At 49.7% G+C, this 25,272-nt stretch overlaps 1 protein-coding gene across 5 annotated transcripts in view; it reads right to left on the bottom strand.

Moving 5' to 3' along the window:
• Nucleotides 1–12,683: 12,683 nt before the first annotated feature.
• The window catches only part of LOC133229777 (uncharacterized), a 78,619-nt gene continuing 66,030 nt past the window's right edge, over nucleotides 12,684–25,272 (bottom strand). For all 5 annotated transcript variants that reach the window (XR_009730643.1, XR_009730644.1, XR_009730641.1 and 2 more), the window contains one exon: nucleotides 12,684–13,053. Coding sequence is in view for 1 of the 5 variants with exons in the window: in XM_061386522.1 (XP_061242506.1) it covers nucleotides 13,028–13,053 (26 nt within the window). In the remaining 4 variants the exon portion in view is untranslated. The remainder of the gene's footprint in view (nucleotides 13,054–25,272) is intronic.

Below are 25,272 nucleotides of genomic sequence, written 5' to 3'. Positions count from 1 at the left end.
AGGTCTGAAATCTACTTGCAAATGGGTCAGTCTCTCCACCCACACAGGAGAGATAAACAGACAGGTCAATGGACATCACAAGGGAAGCGGTTACTGAACCCACGGTAGACGTGTTAGTCTTCAGGGCAGGGGTCTTTCCTTTTCTCTGCAGTTAAAACTTTGGCATGGTTACAAGGGAAGTGACCATAAAAGAAAAATATAAGCATGCTTTAGAAGTATCACCTAAAATGTGCTTCTTATGAGAACTAAATTCTCTCCTTCTTTATACAGAGGAGGAAAAAATACATGTCACATGTATGTTTATATATTTTTTATGTGTAAGGTATATGTGTTTACATAGAAATATATGTGTATAAGATATATATGTCTGGGTTTCCCTGCTGGCTCAGTTGGTAAAGAATCCACCTGCAGTGCAGGAAACCCAGGTTTGATTCCTGGGTGGGGAAGATCCCTGGAGAAGGAAATGGCAACCCACTCCAGTATTCATGCCTGGAGAATTCCAGGCACAGAGGAGCCTAGTGGCCCACGAGGTTGCAAAGAGTGGGACATGACTGAGCTACTAAATTACCAAGATATATATGTTTATACAGAGCTATCTCTTCCCTGGTGGCCCACTGCTTAAGACCCTGTGTTTCCAATGCAGAGGCCCCGGTATCCAGTCCCCACACCTCATGACACAGCCAGAAAACAGAACAACACAAAACCCCAAACACAGAATTAGAAATGGAAGTACACATGTGTATATGTGTATAAGTGGAAGCAGTGACAGATTTTACTTTCTTGGGTTCCAAAATCACTGTGGACTGTGACTGCAGCCATGAAATTAAAAGACACTTGCTCACTGGAAGGAAAGTTATGACAAACCCAGACAGTGTATGGAAAAGCAGACGTCGTCACTTTGCTGACAAAGGTCCGTCTAGTCAAAGCTATGGTTTTTCCAGTAGCCATGTATGGACGTGAGCGTTGGACTGTAAAGAAGGCTGAGCACTGAAGAACTGATGCTTTCAAATTGTGGTGTTGGAGAAGACTCTTGAGAGTCCCTTGGACTGCAAGGAGATTCATCCTAAAGGAAATCAGTCTATCCTAAAGGAAATCAGTCCTGAATGTTCATTGGAAGGACTGATGTTGAAGCTGAAGCTCCAATACTTTGGCCATCTGATGCGAAGAACTGACTCATTTGAAAAGACCCTGATGCTGGGAAAGATTGAGGGCAGGAGGAGGAAGGGGCGACAGAGGATGAGATGGCCGGATGGCATCACTGACTCAATGGACGTGAGTTTGAGCAAGCTCTGGGAGATGCTGAAGGACAGGGAGGCCTAGTGTGCTGTCGTCCATGGGGTCACAGAGAGTCAGACACGACTGAGTGACTGGACAACAACATATATACGTCTGTGTGTATATAGCGCTGTGGCCAGGAACCAACCTCATAAACCACAGGGATCGGGAGCCTTCCCTAGGCTGCTGCGGGAGGCGCTGGCCCCTGGATGCTCTAAAAGCTCCCCCCGGCCACGATGTGCACTTTCAGTGCTGGCCCCCTCTGCTCGCCTGTTTGCGGCCCCGGCTGGTCCGGGCAGCCAAGGTCAGACCCCTGGGGGCGGCCATGGCCCCTCCTCTCCCCGCCCGCCCCCCGGGGCAAATGGGGCAGCCTCATCCCTGTCTCCCCACCGCCCCACCCCTCTTCCGTCCATCAGGCAGACAGCGACCTTTCTGACGGACACTTCGTCAATACTGTATGCACCAAGGTCGTGACACGTCTGCTTTGGTCTCCCCGCTAATCCGATTGGAAGGATTGATCCCTCGTTACTGCAACCCAAGTACACAAAGATGTGGGCAGAGGGGACAGTCACACCATGCTGGTGAGATAATTGGAAACAAACCATAACACACAAGGGTGGCGTGTCAGGGACTGCCCTGGCGGTTAGCACTCTGTGCTGACCCCGAAGGGGGCATGGGTTTGGGCCCTGCTTGGGGAACTCAGATCCTCCATGCCACTCAGCATGCCAAAATAATAACAGATAATTTTTTTAAAAAAAGAATGGCCTATCAGATGAGAACTTAGCACTGTAATGAGCAAGAGAAAAGACCCAATTTCCCTCCTGATAAACATGTACATTCTCACGTGTAAAATAGACAGCCAGTGGGAATTGGCTGTATGATGTAGGGAGCTCAGCTCGGTGCTCTGTGACGACCTAGAATGGTGGGACAGGGTGGGAGGTCGGAGGGAAGTTCAGGAGGGAGGGGACACATGTATGCCTGTGGCTGATTCATGTTGATGTGTGGCAGAGATCAACACAATATTCTAAAGCAATTATCCTCCAACTAAAAATCGTTGCTGTTCAGTCGCTGAGTCATGTCCCACTCTTTGCCGCCCTGTGGACTGTAGTCAGCCAGGCTCCTCTGTCTGTGGAATTCTCCAGGCAAGAATACTGCAGTGGGTTGCCATGCCCTCCTCCGGGGATCTTCCCAGGGATGGAACCTGAGTCTCTTATGTCTCCTGCATTGGCAGGTGAGTTCCTTACCACCAGCGCCACCTGGGAAGCCCCTGAGTTCCCTAACCAGAGACCAAAGTCGTGCCCCCTGGAGTGGAAGTGCAGAGTCTTAGCCAGTAGACCACCAAGGAAGTCCCTTAAATGCTGGAGAAGACTCTGGAGAGTCCCTTGGACAGTGAGGAGATGAAACCAGCCCATCCTAAAGGAAATCAGTCTTGAATATTCATTGGAAGGACTGATCCTGAAACAAGCTCCAACACTTTGCCTGATTGGAAGAGTTGACTCCTTAGAAAAGACCCTGATGCTGGGAGAGATTGAAGGCAGGAGGAGAAGGGGGTGACAGAGGATGAGATGGTTGGACGGCATCACCCATTCAACAGACATGAGTTTGAGCAAACTCCGGGAGTTGGTGATGGACAGGGAAGCCTGGTGTGCGGCAGTCCATGGGGGTCGCAAACAGGTGGACACAACTTAGCGACTGAACAACAACAACATCTTGACTGCAATGGCTGTTGCGTGACTGAGCACCATGACGAAGACAACAAACTACACTAAAAAAGGAGAAACTGCAGTATATATAACTCATATGTCAAAGACCTGAGGGTTTTTTAAAATTTCAGCCTCACAAATATTTGTTTCATGATGAGAAGATGGTTCTTAGTGAACAGAATGCTGGGGGTGTCATGGGGGTGGGGGACATAGAGATCCCCTCTGCAAACACTGATTAACCACCTGCTGTATGCGAAGCTGGACCCTTGAACCCACAGACAGCTGCCTCCGGAGTGCTCACAAGTGTCGTCTCTGCAGCCTTGGTTTCCATGAATGGCTGGCGCGTGAATATGCTGATCTCAGCAGATCTGAGCTCATAAAACAAATGGGGAGGGGACCCAAGCCTTCAGTGCTCATGGCATGGTTTTCTCCTACCTTAAAATAGGAGTAGGCCATGGGGGTGTTGGGAGCCACTGCTTCTTGTCTGAGTAAGAATTCTTTTCTTAACAGGAAGAGCTGTGTCCAGCTTCCACAGCAAAGGCAGTTACTGAGAGGACCTTGGGCAGATCCCAGACTCTCGAAGGAGGCTACAGACCCAGAAGTGTGTCTTCAGGTGGAGTTTTCAGGACCTGGTGTGGCTCTTGGGTTGGTTCTTCCTCCCTGCTACCATCTCCTCCTCTCCCTTGGTTACACTTATCAGCTTGTTTCTCCACGGTTCCCAGCCCAATGACCCCACAGCCCAGAAACCCCTTTGGAGTTGCAGATAAACCACAAATCAGAAGAGGTCTGACATTTCCATCTAGAGACGTTCACAATGGGTATCATGAGAAATGAGAGGCCAAGTCCACTGGTATGTCAGATCCAGTCACAAACCCCCTACGATGTATTAACACCTTCAGCCATTCCATGTGCCCCAAATAACTCCCCAGTCCTCCCTAACCCTAACCCTAACTCTGTTTTAAGGGAGGACTGGGGAGTTTAAAAGTTTAAAAGTCCATCCTCTCTTAAAACTCTGCCGTCACCCTGGCCTCCCTCCACAGTGTGGTATTTTAGACCCCTGGTCTCAAACATGGTCAGCCAGTGCAGGAGGTGCAAGAGATGCGGCTTCGATCTCTGGGTCGGGAAGATCCCTTGGATAAGGAAACGGCAACTCACTCCTGTATTCTTGCCTGGAGAACCCAATGGACAGAGGAGTCTGGTGGGCTACAGTCCAACTCAAGAAGAGTTGAACATGACTGAGCTACACACACACACAAACTGGAAGTTTCCTAAGTTTTACTTTGCATGTGACATTTTTATGTGAATACCATTTATAAATAAATTCATAAAGGTCCATGAGAAGAATTAACTCTATCCTTTATTTCCAGCTGGATCCCCTGGTATCTCTCTGTCCCCTTCTTTCCCCCCTGCCCCTCCTTCCCTGAAGCCAGAGTGATCTTTCAACCTTGTAGCTTTAACCAGGAGCTTTTCTGAGCTGGGTGGGTTTGGGCACTTGAACCTCCACAAAGTTCAAAATTGATCTCATCCTGTTCAACAAAGCTTATCCATCAGCAGATCCAGTCAAGGTTGTCTCTCAACGATCTCTCTGGTTACTGTCTAAATTGCTCTTGTAACCTTTCTGTTTTCCCTGATTACACTGTACACAGAAATTCAAATTTTAACCTGTCACGGGTAGACCAGCTGCTCCCAAACTGGATGGATGTAAGGGGGTCAGTGAACAAAGGTTCTCAACAGATGTTTGTGCCAAGAAAAAGGACAAATGGCCAATTAGCTCATGAAAAGATGTTTGCTATCATTAGCCATCAAGGAAATTCACATCAAAACCACAGTGAGATACTTGCTTCATACCTATTGGGGTGGCTATAATCAAAATGACAGATTTAAGGAACTCCCTACTGTTGCTACTGCTGCTGCTAAGTTGCTTCAGTCATGTCCGACTCTGTGCAACCCCATAGAAGGCAGCTCACCAGGCTCCCCTGTACCTGGGATTCTCCAGGCAAGAACACTGGAGTGGGTTGCCATTTCCTTCTCCAACGCATGAAAGTGAAAAGTGAAAGTGATGACGCTCAGTCATATCCAACTCTTAGTGATCCCATGGACTGCAGCCTACCAGGCTCCTCTGTCCATGGGGTTTTCCAGGCAAGAGTACTGGAGTGGGTTGCCATTGCCTTCTCCGAAGGAACTCCCTAAGCCATGGTTTTTCCAGTAGTCATGTATGGATGTGAGAGTTGGAGCATAAAGAAAGCTGAGTGCAGAAGAAGACTCTTGAGAGCCCCTTGGACTGCAAGGAGATCCAACCAGTCCATCCTAAAGGACATCAGTCCTGAGTATTCATTGGAAGGACTGATGCTGAAGCTGAAGCTCCAAGACTTTGGCCACCTGATGCAAAGAGCTGACTCACTTGAAAAGACCCTGATGCTGGGAAAGATTGGAGGAGCAGGAGGGGGTGACAGAGGATGAGATGGTTGGATGGCATCACTGACTCAACGGACATGGGTTTGGGTGGACTCCAGGAGTTGGTGATGGACAGAGAGGCCTGGTGTGCTGTGGTTCATGGGGTTGCAGAGAGTCGGACACGACTGAGCGACTGCGCTGACTGAGGGAGCTCCTTGGTGTTCCAGGGGTTAGGAGTCCGTGCTCCCACGGCAGGGGCACAGGCTCCGCCCCTGGGGGAACTAAGGTCCTGCAAGCTGTGCTCTGTGGCGAGCAAAGACGGCTTTAAACAGGTATTGGATAGGATGCAGAGAAACTGGAATCCTGGTAAAATGCTGGTGGGCATGTAAGACAGTGCAGGCGTTTTGGACGACGGAGGCAGCCCCTGAAAGGTTATGGATGGGCTTACTGTTTGATCCAGCTTTCCCACTGCTAGAGAAATGAAACCTAACTTTTTACAAAAACTTGTACTTAAATGTTCATAGCAGCATTGTCCATAATAGTCAAAAAGTGAAAAACCTGAAATGCCCATCTACTTATGAGAGGATAAATAAAGCATGGTCTATCCACACAGTGAAATATATTTATCCATAAAGAGAAACTAAGTGCTGAGACATTAGAATAGGGGCTTCCCTGGTGGCTCAGTGGAGAAGAATCCACCTGCAATGTGGGAGACGCAGGTTTGATCCCTGGGTTGGAAAGATCCCCTGGAGAAAGAAGTGGCAACCCACTGCAGTATTCTTGCCTTGAAAATCCCATGTTACATGTGATGACATGTTACAACTAGATGAACTTGAAAAATTAAGATAAGTAAAAGAAGCTGACCACCAAAGGCTGCATGTGATTCGGGACAGGACATGTAGAGAGACAGAAGGTAGGGCAGTGTGCTGCCTCAGGCCCAGGGGAGCTGAAAGAAAGGGACAGTGACCACCAAGGAGCCCAGGACTTCTTTCTGGAGAGAACGTCCTAAAATTCACTGTGACGGGTCTTCCCTGGTAGTGCAGTGCAGGAGGCCCAGGTTTGATCCCTGGTTGGGTAACGAGATCCCAGTGCAGCAACTAAAGTTCCCACGTGCCCCAGCTAAGCCCCTGCACAGCCAGGTAAACAAATTAAAAGTAATCAAATACAGGAACACTCATTGTGGTGGGGACTATATGACTCTGTGAATACTCTGGATGAACGGGAGACTCTGTGAAGGACATCTCAGTAAAGCTGTTATGGAAACAAACAAAGGTGGATTCCCACGTGTCCAGCTTTGCTCTGAACGCACGACAGCGTTCCCTTCAGCTGGGCATAGGCTGGCATTAGGCACCACAAGGCGAGATATGCACATGCAAGTGTTGTCTGCACACTGGGACCCCCAGGAGACCCTCGAGGTGGGAAGTGGGACCCGAGAGGGCAGGACAGTCAGCCCCAGAAAATGAAGAGGGTGGGGGGAAGGGAATCAGTGCAGGGTGAAAATTAGGGACGCACTCCACAACACGGATGGCTGGCATTTCGTCTTTTTATGGTCTGGAAAGAGGTTTCCAGAACACTGGCTGGGTTGTGCTCTTTCTGAGAAAGTCGGTCCCTCCCCGGGTTGGATGGCAATGTATATATTGCTCGGATTCCAGTCCGGCATCCAGCTCATTAATCAGGGAAAAAATTCCGTGGTGGGTCGTTGAACTGGGGTTTTATCTGGCAACAGGGCCTGATGTTGACATTCAGACGACTTCTGGTGGACTGAGAGTCTCCAGTCAGAACGGCTTCTGCCATCTGAACCTCTTCGATTTGTTTCAGTTGGGCCCAGATCCTTCCTGAAGCTACAGATGCTGTCTTTTTTTAAAAAATTATTTTATTTATTTTAATTGGAGGCTAATTACTTTACAATATTGTGGCGGGCTTTGCCACACATCAACATGCATCGGCTGTGGGTACACATATCCGCCCCCTCCCTCCCAACCCCATCCCTCTGAGATGTCCCAGAGCACCCGCTGTGAGTGCCCTGCTTCACACATCGATCTTGGGCTGGTCATCTATTTCACATTCGGTAATATACACGTTTCAGTGCCATTCTCTCAAAACATCCCACCCTCGCCTTCTCCCACAGAGTCCAAAAGTCTGCCGTGTGCATCTGCATCTCCTTTGCTGTCTCACATATGGAGCCGACGCGGTCTTGAGGGCCCTAGAGCGATGCTGCCAGATCGCGACGGGCGCCGCCTTGAACCTGAGTGTTCTCCTAGCTGAGGCGGCGCACCACCTTTGTTTTCTATTACCTGTCTTAAAAGAGGTGGGGTCACTCAGTCATAAAAGGGAACGCAACACTGCCGTCTGAAGAGACACGGACGGACCGAGCAGCTGTCATACAGGGTGGAGTAGGGCAGACGGAGGAAAAACAAACATCATATAATATCGCTTATATGTGGAATCAAGAAAAGTGGTCCAGACGAACTCGTCTGTAGAGCAGAAATAAGAGTCCCAGACGTAGAGAACAAATGCACAGACACCAGGGTGGGCAAGCGGGCGTGGGACGAGCTGGGAGACTGGACTGACACGTGTCCACTATTGACACCGCGTATAAAACAGGTAACGAAGGAGAACCGACTGCAGAGCTCAGGGACCTCTACTCAGTGCTCTGTGGTGACCCAAACGGGAAGGAAGTCCAAAAAAGGGACATCTGTACACGTGTGGCTGACTTCACTGTGCTGCACAGCAGAGACTAACACAACACTGTAAAGCAACGAGAGTTCAATAAAAATTAACTTCTAAAAAAGGATTAAGGACTCAGCTGAACTTCTGGCACAGCCTTCAGAAATATAAAAGAGGTCTCAGTTGATGTAAAACATTGTCTAAATCTGCCTTTCTAATTCATATTTGACAGCTTTAGCAAGATCCTCTATCTGTGGAGCATAGCATGCTGAGGACTTTTATCACAAGCCAGACTTTATTATTTTGGGTATTGGAAGGACTGATGCAGAAGCTGAAGCTCCAATACTTTGGCCATCTGAGCTGAAGAGACGAGTCACTGGAAAAGACCCTGATGCTGGGAAAGATTTGAGGGCAAGAGGAGGGGATGACAGAGGATGAGATGGTTGGATGGCATCACCGACTCAATGGACATGAGTTTGAGTAAACTCTGGGAGATGGTGAAGGACGGGGAAGCCTGGTGCGCTGCAGTCCATGGGGTTGCAAAGACTATCAGAGACAAGTTAGTGACTGAAAAGCAACACTAAACTAAAGTCAGACCTGTTTCTCCCAATGCACATAAATAAAACCTAATCACCTAAAATTTAAAAAAAAATGAGGTGGGATTGATATTACTAATACATTGCATGTAGCCCAATATATCAGAAATTCTACTGTTTCAAGACATTATTGATGGTAAAAGTTGTTGATTAGATATTTTACATCCTTTCATTCATACCAAGCGGAGAAGGCAATGGCAACCCACTCTGGGATTCCTGTCTGGAGAATTCCATGGACAGAGGAGCCTGGTGTGCTGCAGTCTATGGGGTGGTACAGAGTCAGACACGACTGAACACGCACATTCACACCAAGTGGAACCCACCATGTGGCACATCTTAATCCAGCCCAGCCGTGTCTGAAATGCTTAGCAGCCACAGGTGCCCAGTGGCTGGTTTCCTGAGCAGTCTGGCCTGATGAGCAGGGAAAGCAGTGTTTGGAGTGGAAGATAGGACTCCTGGCTTTTGATTCATAGTCATGGGAAGAAAACTGAAGAGAATATTTTTGAAGCAACAGGATGAAGGAGGGTTTACTAAACATGGCAGAAAGTCAGTGAGCACAAAATAAGTAACAAACCTGTAAAGCTGACGCCACAAGAATTGGAAAACGTACGTACGAGGGGAACTTCCACAGGACCTAAGACAGAAATGGCCAACCCAGGGCAAATGTGTAGAAACAGAGGCGACAGTAGAGGGCTTTATTTCACCAGTACGTGAAGAGCCACGTCAGAGAGAAAGCTGAACACTCAAAGTAGAAAAGTGGGCAAAGGATGTGAATCGACTGTTTACAGGAGGATGTTCACATGTGCGATAAACACAACACAGACCCCGCATCACAGTTCTGATATCAAAACAGACGCCCGGCGCAGCAGGGCTCGGGGAAGGCGACGTGTCCAAGTGCCAACGTGGAGGGAAGTCAGGAAGGTTCCAAGGAAATGGACATTCTCAAATGCTGGTGGTCGAGCACGATTGTGGTCATAGGCACCACAGCCTAAAACGTGTGTGTGCCTTGTATCTACAGCAGCCAGGACACTGAAGCAACCCAGACGTCCAGTGACAGATGAGTGGGTAAAGAAGCTGCGGTACATACACACAATGGAATATCACTCGGCCATAAAAAGGAATGCTTCTGACTCAGTTCTGACGAGGTGGGGGAGCCTAGAGCCTGTTATACAGAGTGAAGTAAGTCAGAAAGAGATTGAAAGACAAATAACACATATTAGCGCTATGTATGGAGTCCAGAAAGATGGGACCGATGAACCTATCTGCAGGGCGGCGGTGGAGATACAGACGTAGAGAGCAGACTGTGGACACAGCAGCCGGGGAAGGAGCTGGAGGGATGCATTGAGAGTAGTACCAAAACATCGACACTACCATGTGTAAAGTTAGACGGCCAGTGGAAACCTGCTGTGTGACACAGGGAGCTCAAACCCTGTGCTCTGGGATGACCCAGAGGGGCGGGATGGGGTGGGAGGCGGCAGGGAGGTTCAGAGGGAGAGGACATAAGTAAACCTATGGCTGATTCATGTTGACATATGGCAGAGACCAACACAATAGTGCAAAGCAATTATCCTTCAATTAAAAATGCATTTATAAATACATAAGTGTGTGTGTGCTTTGATCTAGCAAGTCCATTTCTGGGAATCTAAAGTCTATGAACATTCACAATATTCAGAAATCTACAGAGCAGTTATCAGGTCTTTGGGACGGCAAGAACTTGGTGACAAGTGTATACGACGCATGCACGTGATCACTGCGTGAAATGAACTCTTTCCGCCTAAAAGCTCTTGTCTCTTGAGGAACATCAGATGTCATAATACGTTCAGTGAAAAGGCAGGATAAATGTACGAGTAGACGCCTCAACGCCAATTTTCAGGAAAAAAAAAATCCATCCATTCATGTACTCACCCATATCGGATGCAAACCAAGGCTCTGTGACACTTTGCACCGGATGCTGGCGACGTTTCGAAGGACGAAACCAAGGCAGGTCCTTGCATGTGCAGCTGCCAAGAGAAAACGAAGAGAACAGCCTCAGAGTGAAGTCCGGCACCATCCAAACACAACGTTTCCCTCTGAGCCTGTCTGAGCTGGGGAAATTCTCCGCTCGTGGATAACGCGGCCACAGAATGTCGCCTGCAACCTCCGTTCATTCAGTACATCCCTGCACTGGGCAGGGTGCGAGATATTCGGAGCGACCGTGATACCAAGGGCAAAAAAGTTTAAAATCAGGATGGGGAGCAGCCCCAGTGCCCACCACAAGGAGAAGGAATAAATGAATGATGATGTCGTCACATGGCGATTATCACATACAGCCAATGCCACTCTAGACGACAGGGACAAGTCTCAAGAGTAGGATGCCAACCAAAGGCAGCAAAGCTGTGGGCTGAGGAGAGGTCACAGACGTCACTCCCAGGACCCCACGGGTGTGACGCCCACAGGCGGTCACTGTTGTGTCCCGGCTTGTCACCCCCAGGACCCCACGGGTGTGACGCCCACAGGCGGTCACTGTTGTGTCCCGGCTTGGTTTAATTTTCTTCACTGCTCTACCATCATCTGGGGCTTTCCAGGGGCCGCAGTGATAAAGAACCCGCTTGCCAATGCAGCAGATGTAAGAGATGAGGTTCAATCCCTGGGCTGGGAAGATCCCCCAGAGGAGGAAATGGCAATCCACCCCAGTGTTCTTGCCTGGAGTATCCCACAGACAGAGCAGCCTGGGGGTCTACAGTCACTGGGGTAGCAGAGAGTGGACAGGCCTGAAGGGACTGAGCAGGCACCATCATCTGAGCATGCCACCCTTCCTTCCCTCTTCCCGTTTCTCTGTCACCCTCGAATGAGCTGTAATGACCGGGAGAACTAAACGAGCCGTTCCCGAGACTCCAGTGCTTGTCTTCTCCAGAAGGAGAATTCTCTGTGACATGTAGACACAAAGGACAGGCCTATGGTGGGGGAGGGGCTGGGTGACTGCTTCTTCAAAAACGTGTAGATGATGCCCCACATGTGCCCAGATGTTGCTTTAAACCTGCAGGTATTCGTTTTTACGGGGCTTGGAAAACCTGTCTCGGAAGCTTCTTCCTCAGTCCCCTCCACCCCGACCTTGGCGCTGTTCCCACAGCAACGGCCTGGGCCTGAGTCTCTCACCCGCTGCAGGCAGACCGTGGAACACCCCCGTGGGGAGAGCTGAGGCCTTCTGGGGTGGGCTGCGGCCCACTGAACCCCAACCGGAGTGCGTGCCGCCGTCCCACGTCCACAATCGACTTCACAGGAAACCAGGTCTCTGCAGCCCCGTTTCCAGCTTCTCGATGGCTGGAGGTGCCATCCACGCGGAGACTATGGTGACCTGGGGAATCTGACATCGCTGAGGTTAAGGTGGGAAGTGAACGGTGGGGATGAGACACGTGGCTGAACCGTGCGTGAATGCCCTGGAGTTTCCACACCATTAAATCTGGGTGGGGCCTGCGAACCTGCATGTCTAACCTGCTCCCTCGGGATGCTTCAAATGGGCCACAGCTGATGTTTCCAGAGTGACTGGCCTTAACCCGGCGGCTCAGCGGTACGGATTCTGCCTGCAATACAGGAGACCTGGGTTCGATCCTTGGGTCAGGAAGATCCCCCTGGAGAAGGGAATGGCAACCCACTCTAGTATTCTTGCCTGAAGAACTCCATGGACAGAGGAATCTGTTGAGCTACAGCCCATGGGGTCATAAAAGATTTGGAGAGAAAGTAACTTCTCCCTGGAGGAAGAAATAACCACCCACTCCAGTGTTCTTGCTTGGGAAATCCCATGGACAGAGAAGCCTGGCGGGCTACTGTCCACGGGGTCGCCAAGAGTCGGACACGACTGAGCGGCTGAGCGAGCCCGCCTAGCTCACCTCTATGGGCCTCTCTGCTTGCTGTGGTCCACAGACCGGCAGCACGGGCATCCCCTGGGGGCTCTGTAGACACGCAGGATCTCAGGCCCCCACCCCAGACCTTCAGTTATGGATGGAGTTGCATCCTCCAAAATTCATGTGTTGAAGGAGGTGATTACTAATAAGTTTTTCTTTCATTTAAAAAATTTTAATGAATGTTTATTTTATTCCCCCTCTCTCTCCTCTCCCCACACCACGTCATCCTCTCCCCAGTTCTGCTCAGTCCCCACGTCTCCACCCCAGCCCAGGCCTCGCTCGTTCCACACCGTACGTGTGACTGGACAGAATCCCACCTCTACAGGTGTCAAAACCCACGTCTTTGTGGACAACAAAATGAGTCTTCTCTCTAGACCGTGTCTCCACTTATGCCATGGAGGACTCTTTTCTTTATTTTTTTCCTTCCAGTTTCACTGAGATATCTCTGACATCCAGTAGGTGTAAGGCATACAGAGTCACGATCTGACTCACAAACACCATGAAGTGATTATCACAGAATTTCCATCATCTTATTAGCTGCGGGATAGAAAAAGGAAAAAAAAAAAAACACGTTTTTTTTCTTGTGATGAGAACATTTAGGATTTACACTCCTTTTTTAAAGTGAATTCTATCTGTTTATCTCTTTGGCCATGCCGCCTGGCCTGTGGGGTCTTCGTTCCCCGCCCAGGGACTGAACCCATGTCCTTGGCAGTGAAGGCACAGAATCGAAGCCACTGGATCACCAGGGAGTTCCCAGGATTCACTCCTCTTAACGCTGACACGGAACACACAGCAGTGTGAGCAGTGCTGATCACGCTGTACATTACACCCCTGGTGCTCACTGATCTTACAGTCGGAAGTCTATTTGTATTTTTTGACCCCCTTCATCCAGTCGTCCCTCTCCACTCCCCACCTCAGTTCAGTTCAGTCCAGTCGCTCAGTCGTGTCCGACTCTTTGCGACCCCATGGACCGCAGCACGCCAGGCCTCCCTGTCCATCACCAACTCCCGGAGTTCACCCAAAGCCATGTCCATTGAGTCGGTGATACCATCCAGCCATCTCATCCTCTGTCGTCCCCTTTTCCTCCTGCCCTCAATCTTTCCCAGCATCAGGGTCTTTTCCAATGAGTCAGCTCTTTGCATCAGGTGGCCAAAGTGTTGGAGTTTCAGCTTCAGCATCAGTCCTTCCAATGAATATTCAGGACTGATCTCCTTTAGGATGGACTGGTTGGATCTCGTTGCAGTCCAAGGGACTCTCAAGAGTCTTCTCCAACAACACAGTTCAAAAGCATCAATTCTTTGGCACTTAGCTTTCTTCACAGTCCAACTCTCACATCCATACATGACCACTGGAAAAACCATAGCTTTGACTAGACAGACCTTTGTTGGTAAAGTAATATCTCTGCTTTTTAATATGCTGTCTAGGTTGGTCATAGCTTTCCTTCCCAGGAGCGTCTTCCAATTTCATGGCTGCAGTCACCGTCACTGACTCAATGGACATGAAATCTGACTGAGCAGGAGTTAGTGAAAGACAGGGGAGCCTGGCAAGGTGCAGTCATGGGGTCCCAAAGAGCCGGACATGACTTAGCGACTGAACCAATAAATGTCAATTTTTCTGTAAAACTCCATGTGGAGATGTGCATAGAGAAAAATATTGGAAAAAACTGCAGCTAGATATAACCTTTGTTTTTCACTGGACGGTCTGATTATGGAGGAAAATGTGGTCACTGACAACCAGAGCCCTGAATATATTCATTCTCTGTGATCAATTTTTGGAGACACACACACACACACACACACACACACATAGATAGAACTATTTAACGCCCCTTTCCCACCCATAACAGGTCCCTGAGGAAAGCAGGACTGTATCTCAGCTTAGTTCACTTCGGTGGATTCCCTTTGCTCTGGAAGCAATGCCAGCGGTTGGTGGGCGCTCCTCCAGAAATTCTACCCAGGCGGGGCTGGAGAGGACGGCGGGGCTTCCCGAGGCTAAGATTCATTTGCATGATGTTTTGACTCTCACTGGCTGCCTTAGAAACAATGCAGACGCTTCCTTTGAATATATGTGCATATGCTGACGCGTGTGTGAACACAAAGGAACAGAAGAGAAACTCTTCTCCTGACCCAGCCACGATGGCCGCTCATGGTGTAATTCGGTTTACCAAGCATATCCAGAACCAGATGGCTTTTGTGTATAAAAACCTGCCCTGTGAGTGCACAAGCCGTTTGGTTGCCACGAGGACCCAAGCAGGCCCCCATTCCATCAGGAAGAAAAAGAGGAGGGGGGGATTTCGCCCCAGAAAGCTAAGAGGACAGCTGAGGAAGAAGAACGTGAAAGAGTGGGGTCTGGAAGGGAGTCGGCTGGCGTGAAATATGTTCATGATTTGAAAACTCATGTCTTCGGAACAGAGGTCAACGTTGAGTCATTTCCAAGAAGTTCAATTGCTTCCTGCAAGGGAGGCAGAGTATGTGTTGTTTGGCTGAGCTGATGAGCCACGGTGCGTCTCTGAACTAAAATATAATGATGATTGGGCCAGGAAGCGACATCCAAGCTCCTTCCTTTCCAGGACCACCAGTTACCAATTAGACGTTTGTCTCCTGACTAAGGGGCTTCCCTGGTGGCTCAGATGGTAAAGAATCTGCCTGCCAATGCAGGAGACGTGGGTTCGATCCCTGGGTGGGGAAGACCCCCTGGAGAAGGGAAAGGCAATCCCCTCCAGTATTGCTGCCTGGGGAATCCCATGGACAGAGGAGCCTGGCGGGCTACAGTCCACGGGATCGCAGAGAGTTGGACACGAATGAGTGACTAAACAATGACAACTCCCAACTGAGTGCAGACGTGGCCAGTGCCTTCTGTAACACTGAGATCTGGGAGCCTTCGTAAGGACTAGAGTTTCTAGGTGTAGGAAGGAGGAACAGGGGCTGAACAGGGGGAAGGCTCTTTTCCAAGCCCAACTCAATACAGTGCAGGAGAGGGACTTCCCCGTGGCCCAGTGGTCAAGGCTCTGCACTTTGACTGCAGGAGCGTGGGTCCCATCCCTGACTGAGGAAGGTGCGGCCAAACACACACACACGGAGACCACAGGAGAATATGTTTCTGATTGCGGGGTTGGGGGAGAAATGCTTTGTTGAAGACAATCCAGGGCTTCCCTGGAGCTGTAGTGGTTAAGAATCCGCCTGCTAATGCAGGGGACACAGGTTCAACCCCTGAGCCAGGAAGAAGCCCATCACGGCAGCTGCTGAGCCTGTGAGCCTGCGCTCTGCAACAGGAGAGGCCACTGCTGGGAGGGGCCCAGGCACACCGCAGCCAGGAGCAGAGCCCATGCTCTGCGCCTGGAGAGAGCCCAGGCGCAGCAACAGAGACCCAGCACAGGCAAAAAGGAATGGGAAGTGAGAGAGAAAGTCGCTCAGTTGTTTCCGATTCTTTGCGACCCCATGGACCACACAGTCCATGGGATTCTCCAGGCCAGAATACTGGAGTGGGTAGCTGCTCCCTTTTCCAGGGAATCTTCCCAATCCAGGGATTGAACCCAGGTCTCCAGCACTGCAGGCAGATTCTTTACCAGCTGAGCCACAAGAGAAGCCCAAGAATACTGGAGCAGGTAGTCTATCCCTTCAAAAATGAATAAATAAATCTGAAAAAAGCACAAGCTGGAATCAAGATTGCTGGGAGAAATATCAATAACCTCAGATATGCAGATGACACCACCCTTATGGCAGAAAGCAAAGAGGAACTAAAGAGCCTCTTGATGAAAGTGAAAGTGGAGAGTAAAAAGTTGGCTTAAAGCTCAACATTCAGAAAACGAAGATCATGGCATCCAGTCCCATCACTTCATGGCAAAGAGATGGGGAAACACTGGAAACAGTGGCTGACTTTATTTTTCTGGGCTCTAAAATCACTGCAGATGGTGACTGCAGCCATGAAATTGGAAGACGCTTACTCCTTGGAAGGAAGGTTATGACTAACATAGATAGCATATTAAAAAGCAGAGACATTACTTTGCCAACAAAGGTCCATCTAGTCATGGCTATGGTTTTTCCAGTGGTCATGTATGGATGTGAGAGTTGGACTATAAAGAAAGCTGAGCACCGAAGAATTGATGCTTCTCAACTGTGGTGTTGGAGAAGACTCTTGAGAGTCCCCTGGACAGCAAGGAGATCCAACCAGTGCATCCTAAAGGAGATCAGTCCGGACTGATGCTGAAGCTGAAACTCCAGTACTTTGGCCACCTGATGCAAAGAGCTGACTCTGGAAAAGACCCTGATGCTGGGAGGGACTGGGGGCAGGAGGAAAAGGGGACAGAGGATGAGATGGCTGGATGGCATCACTGACTCAATGGACATGAATTTTAGTAAACTCCGGGAGTTGGTGATGGACAAGGAGGTCTGGCGTGCTGCAGTCCATGGGGTTGCAAAGAATCAGACATGACTGAGCGACTGAACTGAACTGAACTGAAAAAAACCCCCAGGCAATCCAAACATCAATAAACAGAAAGACAGTGCTTCACCTGATCCCATCCATGAACACTAAGGCAAGAGCATGAAAGTCCCCGTCACAAGTAGGCTTTAAGGACTGATGGAGTGAGCGCTCACACTTTGAGGAAGGTGAGACGAGAGATGCAGACAGAGGGCCTGCCCTCCGCGCTCTGGCCCCTCCACGCCCACCGGCGTGCTGCGCCTTGTGCTGTGTGTTGGCCTCCTCTCCCCAGAGGCAGAAATAGTTGCTCCACCATCAAGATCAGCCCTTCTCCCTTCTGGAGCCAGCCGTGCGGCTCCTCAGAAGATAACATTCCTTCCTTAGCCCTGGAAGGGGTCAAGATGAGCCACTGCTTGCCGTGTACGTGCAGACATCTTTGAGGAATGTTGTTGTTCAGTAGCTCAGTCGTGTCCGACTCTGTGACCCCATGGACCGCAGCACACCAGGCTCCTCTGTCCTTCACCATCTCCCAGAGTTTGCTCAAACTCACGTCCGTTGAGTCAGTGATGCCATCCAACCATCTCACCCTCTGCCATCCCCTACTCCTCCTGCCCTCAGTCTTTCCCAGCATCAGGGTCTTTTCCAGTGGGTCGGCTCTTCATACCAGGTGGCCAAAGTATTGGAGCTTCAGCTTCAGCATCAGTCCTTCCAGTGAATATTTGGGGTTGATTTCCATTAGGTTTGATCTCCTTGCTGTCCAAGCGACTCTCAAGACTTCTCCAGCACCACAGATGGAAAGCATTAATTGTTCGGCCCTCAGTTTTATGGGCAAGAATAATAAATCTTTTCCCCTTAAAGATTGGTACAGAACTGACTGGTCAGATGACCTGGGGAGAATCTGAGCTGCACCTAATAGAAGACCTTAATTCAACATTTGCTCATGACCCTGCTAGTGTTATGACATGTTACTTGTATTCTGCCTTCTTTATGAGGTGACTGTTCCTTCAGTTACCAAACGTGTGACTGGGCCCCCACAAAGTGAATGATGACTAGGTGACTTGAAACAAAGTACCAGATATACAGCTCTGTAAGATCAAGGACTGTAATAGATCGTAACTCCAGAAATGGGAAGGAGCAGCGAGGGAACCTGCGCCACAACAGACTAGCAAGACGGCTGGACCATAAAGAAGGCCGAGGGCCAAGGAAGTGATGCTTTCGAACTGCGGTGCTGGACAAGATGCTTAAGAGTCCCTTGGATTGCAAGGGACTCTTGCAAGGGATCATCCTAAAGGAGATCAACCCTGAAGATTCGCTGGAAGGACTGGTGCTGAAACCGAATCTCCAATACTTTGGCCACCTGATATGAAGAGCCGACTCACTGGAAAAGACCCTGAGGCTGGGAAACGTTAAAGGCAAAAGGAGAAGGGGGCAACGGAGGATGAGGCGGTTGGACAGCATGGTTAAACAGAGGAGATAGTGAGGACAGGGGAAGCCTGCTGTGCTGATATTCCTGGGGTTGCAAAGAGTGAGACATGACTTAGCAACAGAACGCCAACAGCGTGCTGTATATGAAATCGCTAAGAGAGTAAATACTGAGAGTTCATCACAAGGGAAAAATATATATTTTCCCACTGCTTCAATTTTGCATCTGTATTGGATGATGGATGCTCATTAAACTTATTATGATCATCATTTAATAATGCATTAGTCAAATCACTATGCTCCACCCATACGTGCTACATCTCAGTAAAGCTGGAAGATATAAAAAGCGGGGGGAAAAGGAGACTTAAGACGCCAAAACCCAAATGAAACATCATTGCTCTGACAGAGATGAACGACGACACTCAGCGCCGGCAGGAGTAGGGAGGGTAAATGGACCCTTTTAGACCAGGCCAAGTGGGAACGGGTACAGGTACAGGCGGGTGTGGCCTTACAGGAGCCCTTCAGCAACAAGTCTCAAAGCATCAGGTGTCCAGGGGAGCCCTTGGGCTCGGCACCCCTGCTTCTGGGAACCTGGTCAACCTGAAAATCGGGAAGGTCTGCCTGTCTACACAGCGGCCACGCTGACACATAAGGGACAGTGAGGCTGCAGAAGCGGGTGCGTGGAACGAACCCACGAGTTGTCGACTGCCGTGACGGTATAGCGTCTTACAGTCAGGAGCAGGAGCCTCCTTTTTTAAACATATAAATGGCGTTTTAATGCCGGGGTTGGAAAATTGTAATTAACTCCCACTTTAATTCACTACTGAAAACTGTTATCTCTAAACTCTTCAACTAAGATATTTAATTACCTACTGAAGCAATAAACTGCTTGAGAAAGAAAGCAGGATAGAACATAGTACACGACAATTCCAGTTCTGACCAATCATCTTTCATTCATTCATTCACTTGCATATACTCTTGAAGGGCTCTGTGCAATAGAAATACAACAGCCACAAATTCAAGCCACATATGAAACTCTACGTCTTCTAGAGTCTTCTACGACTGCTTTCATACAAAAAAAAAGATACGTGAAATTAAGAATACAAAATATTGAACAAGGAATTAAAAATCTTTTGCACTAACTTTTTGAAATCTATTGAGTGTTTTGCAATGAAAGTCCATCTCAAATTGAACCAAATTCTCTTTTTAAAAAATTTTGACTTGAATTGCAGTTGATTTACAATGTTGTCTTAGTTTCAGGTGTCTACCAAAGTGAATCAGTTGCGTGTATACATATATCCATTCTTTTTTAGATTCTTCTCCTACTTAGGTCATTACGGAGTACTGAGTGCCTTCCCTGTGTTCCACAGCAGGTCCTTAACAGCTACCTGTTTTATATATAGCAGTGTGTACATGTCAGTCCCAAAGTCCCGATTTATCCTCCCCCACCCTTGTCCCCTGGTAACCGTAAGTTTGTTTTCCACGCCTGTGACTCTATTTCTGTTTTGTAAATAAATTCACCCGTACCATATTATTTTACAGTCCACATATAATGAATCTCATATATTTGAGACCAGATATATTTCAAGCTCTCCATGAGCTGAGGGTGGCCAGTGGTTACCATGTTTGATGCCCCACACCTTGGGTGTGTTGAGATAACTTTGAAGCCACCTGTGTTCACCTTTAGAGGCTGAAAAATTCCAGATTCTGCAGGTCTTTCTCCATCTCCACAGCCCTGTGCCTCTGCCACGGCCCTGGCTCCAGTTTCCATGGCAACAGCTGCAGCGAGAAAGCTCTGGAGGGATGAACAGAGCTGAGCAGCTAAACCAATGCAGCCCGGCCAGGGGAAGGGTCCAGCGGGCACTCCTCGACCCCCAGGCACATCTCGGGCACTGCCTCTGTGCCTGGGACACAGCGTGAAAGAACAGCAGCAGCATCAGGGAGGGTCTCTGCAGAAGGTGACAAAACCGTTTCTCCAGGGTCTCGGCACACAACCCCCCGGCGACCCCCGCAAGCCCCAGGGGTAGCCAACACTGTCTGCTTCACTGTTCACACGTTCTTGCGTTCATCCATGTGGGAAATCGGGCTGGGCCCTTCCTGTTTGCCACACCTAGGGCTAGGAGTCTCCGCCACGGGAGACACCACCTCATTCAGACAGTGCTGTGTCATTCACTCTTTCTTACACAAGTTCTCACTTGCCGGAGACCAGGGATTCTCTGAAAGCAGCGGGAGAGGCCTTGGGTCACTGGGAATTCGTATTCCAGTCCAGGGGGTGGGCTGCAAGCACGCATGTGACGTGACGGTGGGGTGAGGAGTCCTAAGATGAGGATGAGCTCAGGGTCCTTGCACAGACGGTGAAACAGCAGGGCACGGCTTAGACAAGGAGGTCTGGAGGCCCTCTCCAGGGGCACAGAGCTGGGGCAGATAAGGGGAGGACCCTCCCCGCAGAGGGCACAGCACTCAGTGCTGCAGAAGCCCCGAGGCAGGAGCGGGCGTCGAGGGGAGCCAGCCAGAGCAGAGTGAGCTGAGGCTGGCACGGCCTGAACTCAGGGTGCCCGCTCTGGCATCTACGAACTAAGTAGGAAATCACTGAGCGGCCATGCTTGCTCTCTGGTTTCTGTGGTCCTCAGCTAGGGCCTACTCTCTGTGACTCCATGGACTGTAGCCCGCCAGGGTCCTCTGTCCATGGCAAGAACACTGGAGCGGGTTGCCATTTCCTCCTCCAGGGGATCTTCCCGACCCAAGGATCAACCCATATCTCCTGTGCCTCCTGCATTGCAGGTGGATTCTTTACCACTGAGCCACCTGGGAAGCTCTGAGTGTCCACAGGATTCATCTTTTTTAAAATTTGCTCTCTGATTTCATCACTGACTCGTTGGTTACTTTTTGTGGAATGCTGTTTAGCTGCCATGTAACCATTTTTAAAAATTTTTTAATTGGAGGATTGTGTTGGTTTCTGCCATCCGGCAATGCACATCAGCCATCGTTACACTTAGGCCCCCACCCTCTTGAGTTCCCCTCCCCTCCCCCCGCCCCGGGTCATCACAGAGCACCGGGCTGAGCTCCCTGTGTGGCACAGCAGCTCCCCGATAGCTGTCTGTCTCATACAGCAGTTCGTACATGCCAATGCTACTTTCTCAGACTTTCTTCTCATTTCTTTTTCTGTCGTTAATTTGCTTCATGGCATTGTGGCCACGAAAGATGCTTGAGATGTCACTTCTACCCTCTTAAATTTGTTGAGGCTTGTTTCACGCCCTAGTAGGTAGCCAGTCCTGGACACTGGCCCGTGTGTACTTGAAAACAATGTATATTGCTTTGTTTTGGGGTTTCTTTGGGCCGTATGGTTCATAATAATTCTGCACCCACTATACGCTGGCTCTGGGTTGGTGACTCACGTGTTACACCTTTCTTCTCGAGCACCTCGCCTGTTAGGGTGATGTGGAGGCTTAACTGAAGTAATTTAGACACGCAAAATGATCAGCACATGGTAAACCCTCTGAAGCGACAGTACTTCGGCCACCTGATACGAAGAGCTGACTCACTGGGAAAGACCCTGTTGCTGGGAAAGACTGAGGGCAGGAGGAAAAGGGGGGCAGGGGATAAGATGATTGCATGGCATCACTGACTCAGTGGACATGAGTTTGAGCAAACTCTGGGAGATAGTGAAGGACAGGGGAGCCTGGCGTGCTACAGTCCACTGGGTCGCAAAGAGTCAGACATGACTGAGTGACTGAATCACAGAAAAAAACCCTCATAACTGCCAGTCTCTCCTGCCTGCCTTTTCGGGAAGACAGAAGGAATCTATCTGCTTTCCCATACGTGAAGAGTGATAAAACCCACATTTGGAAATGTGGCAGCAGGGAGGTTCCATAGCTGTACAAGCGACCATCAAACTATCCTGGGGTGGGCACAGCCATCAGCACCATCAGCCACTGCCAGCCCTGAGAATCAACCTGCACAGATGGGGCCCCTGCCAGCAGGGTGCCGTCTGCCAGTGCGGAGCCACTTCAGCAGAGCAGGAGACCCCTGCCCAGCCAAGGGCCAAGAGAGGAATCCGAATATATTAAATGTGTGTCTATATATTTTTTTTAAGTATAACAAAATTAGGAGATAGGGAATAGCATACTCACATGAAGGAGGTCTTCCTCAGTGGTCCAGTGGCCGAGAATCTGCCTTCCAATGTAGGGGGCACGGGTTCCATCTTTGGTGGGGAACTAAGTCCCCACAGGCCACAGAGCAGCCAAGCCCACGTGCCACGGCTACTGAGCCCGCAGGTCACACCTAGAGATACCCACATGTGCAACAGAGAGCCTGCATGCTACAAGGAAGACCGCATGCAGCCAAAAGTTAAAACAAACCAAAGTATGTAAACAAGGGCCTACTGCATAGCACAGAGAACTCTATGGAACATCTTATAACCTACAATGGAAAAAAATCAGGAAATATATATGTGTGTGCGTGTGTGCGTGTGTGTGTGTGCGCTCAGTTGGGTCCGACTCTTTGAGACCCCATGGACTGTAGCCCGCCAGGCTCCTCTGTCCATGGGATTCTCCAGGCCAGAATATGGGGGTGGGTTGCCTTCTCCAGGGGCTCTTCCCCATCCAGGGATGGAGCCCGAGTCTCCTGTGTCTCCTGCATTGATAAGTGGATTCTTTGCCACTGGAACCATATGCCACTGCCCCGACCGCCAATTCAGTCGTTGAGGTATTCACCTGCAGGACCTCAAAATGTGACCCTATTTGGAGAGGGGGTGTTTGCAGAGGTAATCCAGTTAAAATGAGGCCATAGGGTGGACCCCAGTCCAGTACGACTGAAGTCCTCATAAGAAGAGATGTGGGGACAGATGGGGACGGCAGAGGGCTTCCCAGGCGGCGCTAGTGGTGAAGAAGTCGCCTGCCATGTAGGAGGCCGTAGGAGACACGGGTTTGATCCCTGGGCTGGGAAGATCCCCGGGAGAAGGAAATGGCAACCCGCTCCAGTATTCTTGCCTGAGAAACCCCATGGACAGAGGAGCCTGGCGGGCTACAGTCCACGGGGTCACAAAGAGTCTGAGGTGACTTAGCACGCACACAGAACCCTTGCCCCACTGAGGGCAAAAGCCCCGAGGAGTCTGCAACAGAGATCTGCAGATAGACAGGTATGGAGAGAGGGACACGGCAACACACGGAGACGACAGCTGCCGGTCAGCAGGAGGGGAGAGCCCCGCGGCCACCTTCCCACACGGCTTCAGAAGGAGCCCGCCCTGCCGACACCGCCATCTTGGCCTCGCAGCCTCCGGAGCCAGAGATAAAATGCTTCTGATGCTTAAGACGCCTGGTCTGCAGCACTTTGTACGGCAGCCCGAGGAAACCCCCATATCACCATGAGAAGAATTTCAACGGCGCGCTGGGTAAACCTGCCCCCAGCACGTCTGACCATCGGATCCCCTGCCCCAGTCACCAGCTGTGTGCCTTTCAGTCACAGATGAGTAAGGAGGGGTCACTCTGTCTTGGTTTCCAAAGGCTGCCATGACACATGACCACTGACTGTTGCTGTTCAGCCGCTCTGTCATGTCTGACTCTCTGCAACCCCGTGGACTGGAGCACGGCAGGCTTCCCTGTCCTTCACTGTCTGCTCAAATTCATGTCCACCTAGTTGGTGATGCCATCCAACCATCTCATCCTCTGTCGTCCCCTTCACCTCCTGCCTTCAGTCTTTCCCAGCACCAGGGTATTTTCCAATGAGTCAGCTCCTTGCATTAGGCGGGCCAAGTATTGGAGCTTCAGCTTCAGCCCTCCCGCTATGAACCTCTCGCTTGGTTCAGGGCACCAGAAATGTGAGAAGAAATAAGGTTTGAGAGGCACAAAGTGGAAGCCAGTACATGGAAAACGTCTAAACATGAGAAATGTGAAGCCTGCAAGCGAAGATTCGATGATCACCAATGCCTGACCACACACCAGTCACTCCCTGCCAGCCGTTCACCCCTCCGCAGGGCAGTGTCTGTGATGATACCATTTTGGTAAACTGTGGAATAGATTTTTAGCAGAATCTCTGCTTTGCTTGGGTCAGACTTGATGGACAAACAGCAAGTAAGACTGTTTGTGAAAACGTACAGATGAATGTCTGACGCATGTGGTCCTGACGAGGTCTGGTGGTTCCAGTCAAAGTGTCACATCCAGGTCCCTCTGACACAGAGATGACAAGTGAAGAAGGAAGTGCTCCAGTGACCTAGTCCTTGTATGTGCTCATTCATCAGAAAGTGAAAGTGTTAGTCCCTCAGTCATGCCTGACTCTTTGAGACCCCGTGGAGTGTAGCCCACCAGGCTCCTCCATCCATGGGATCCTCCAGGCCAGAATACTGGAGTGAGTTGCCATTCCCTTCTCCAGGGGATCTTCCCAGCCCAGGAATCAAACCAGGGTCTCCCTCATTGCAGGCAGATTCTTTACTGTCTGAGCCACAGGGAAGCCCTCCTTCATCAGTCCGTCCGTCAATTATGCTAGTGAAACAGTGATCTGATTGCACTGTTTTTCAGCATCATCCTGTACAGCATGATGACAATTTGAAAAAGCATTTCAACTGCCCTTGGGTATGATTTAGTTTTAGATCAGATTTACATTTTTTTTTTTTTCAGAATTATCAATCACATCAGAATCCAAATATGCCAGAGATTGAAACATGCCCGTGGAAGCCAAGTTTCAGTCTGAAAGAAAGAAAGTCTGGCAGGGCTTTTCAAATTTGAAGATAACTGAAAACGCTGTTGGACAAAAGCTGTAATGAAAAGAAACAGAGCTATGACAGCCAAAAGATAGAAGTCATGAAAACAACTGCAGAAGATGGTTTTTTTTCCCCTCATTACAAGAACCCAGAACTCTTCCAAACAGGAAATTAAAAGCAGAAGGAAACATGGACATGAGAGCAAATACAAACCACAATTT

Source organism: Bos javanicus, chromosome 18 (genome assembly GCF_032452875.1).
Source record: "Bos javanicus breed banteng chromosome 18, ARS-OSU_banteng_1.0, whole genome shotgun sequence".
Classification (NCBI taxonomy): Eukaryota; Metazoa; Chordata; class Mammalia; order Artiodactyla; family Bovidae; genus Bos; species Bos javanicus.
This window is presented reverse-complemented; position numbering and strand designations above follow the sequence as displayed.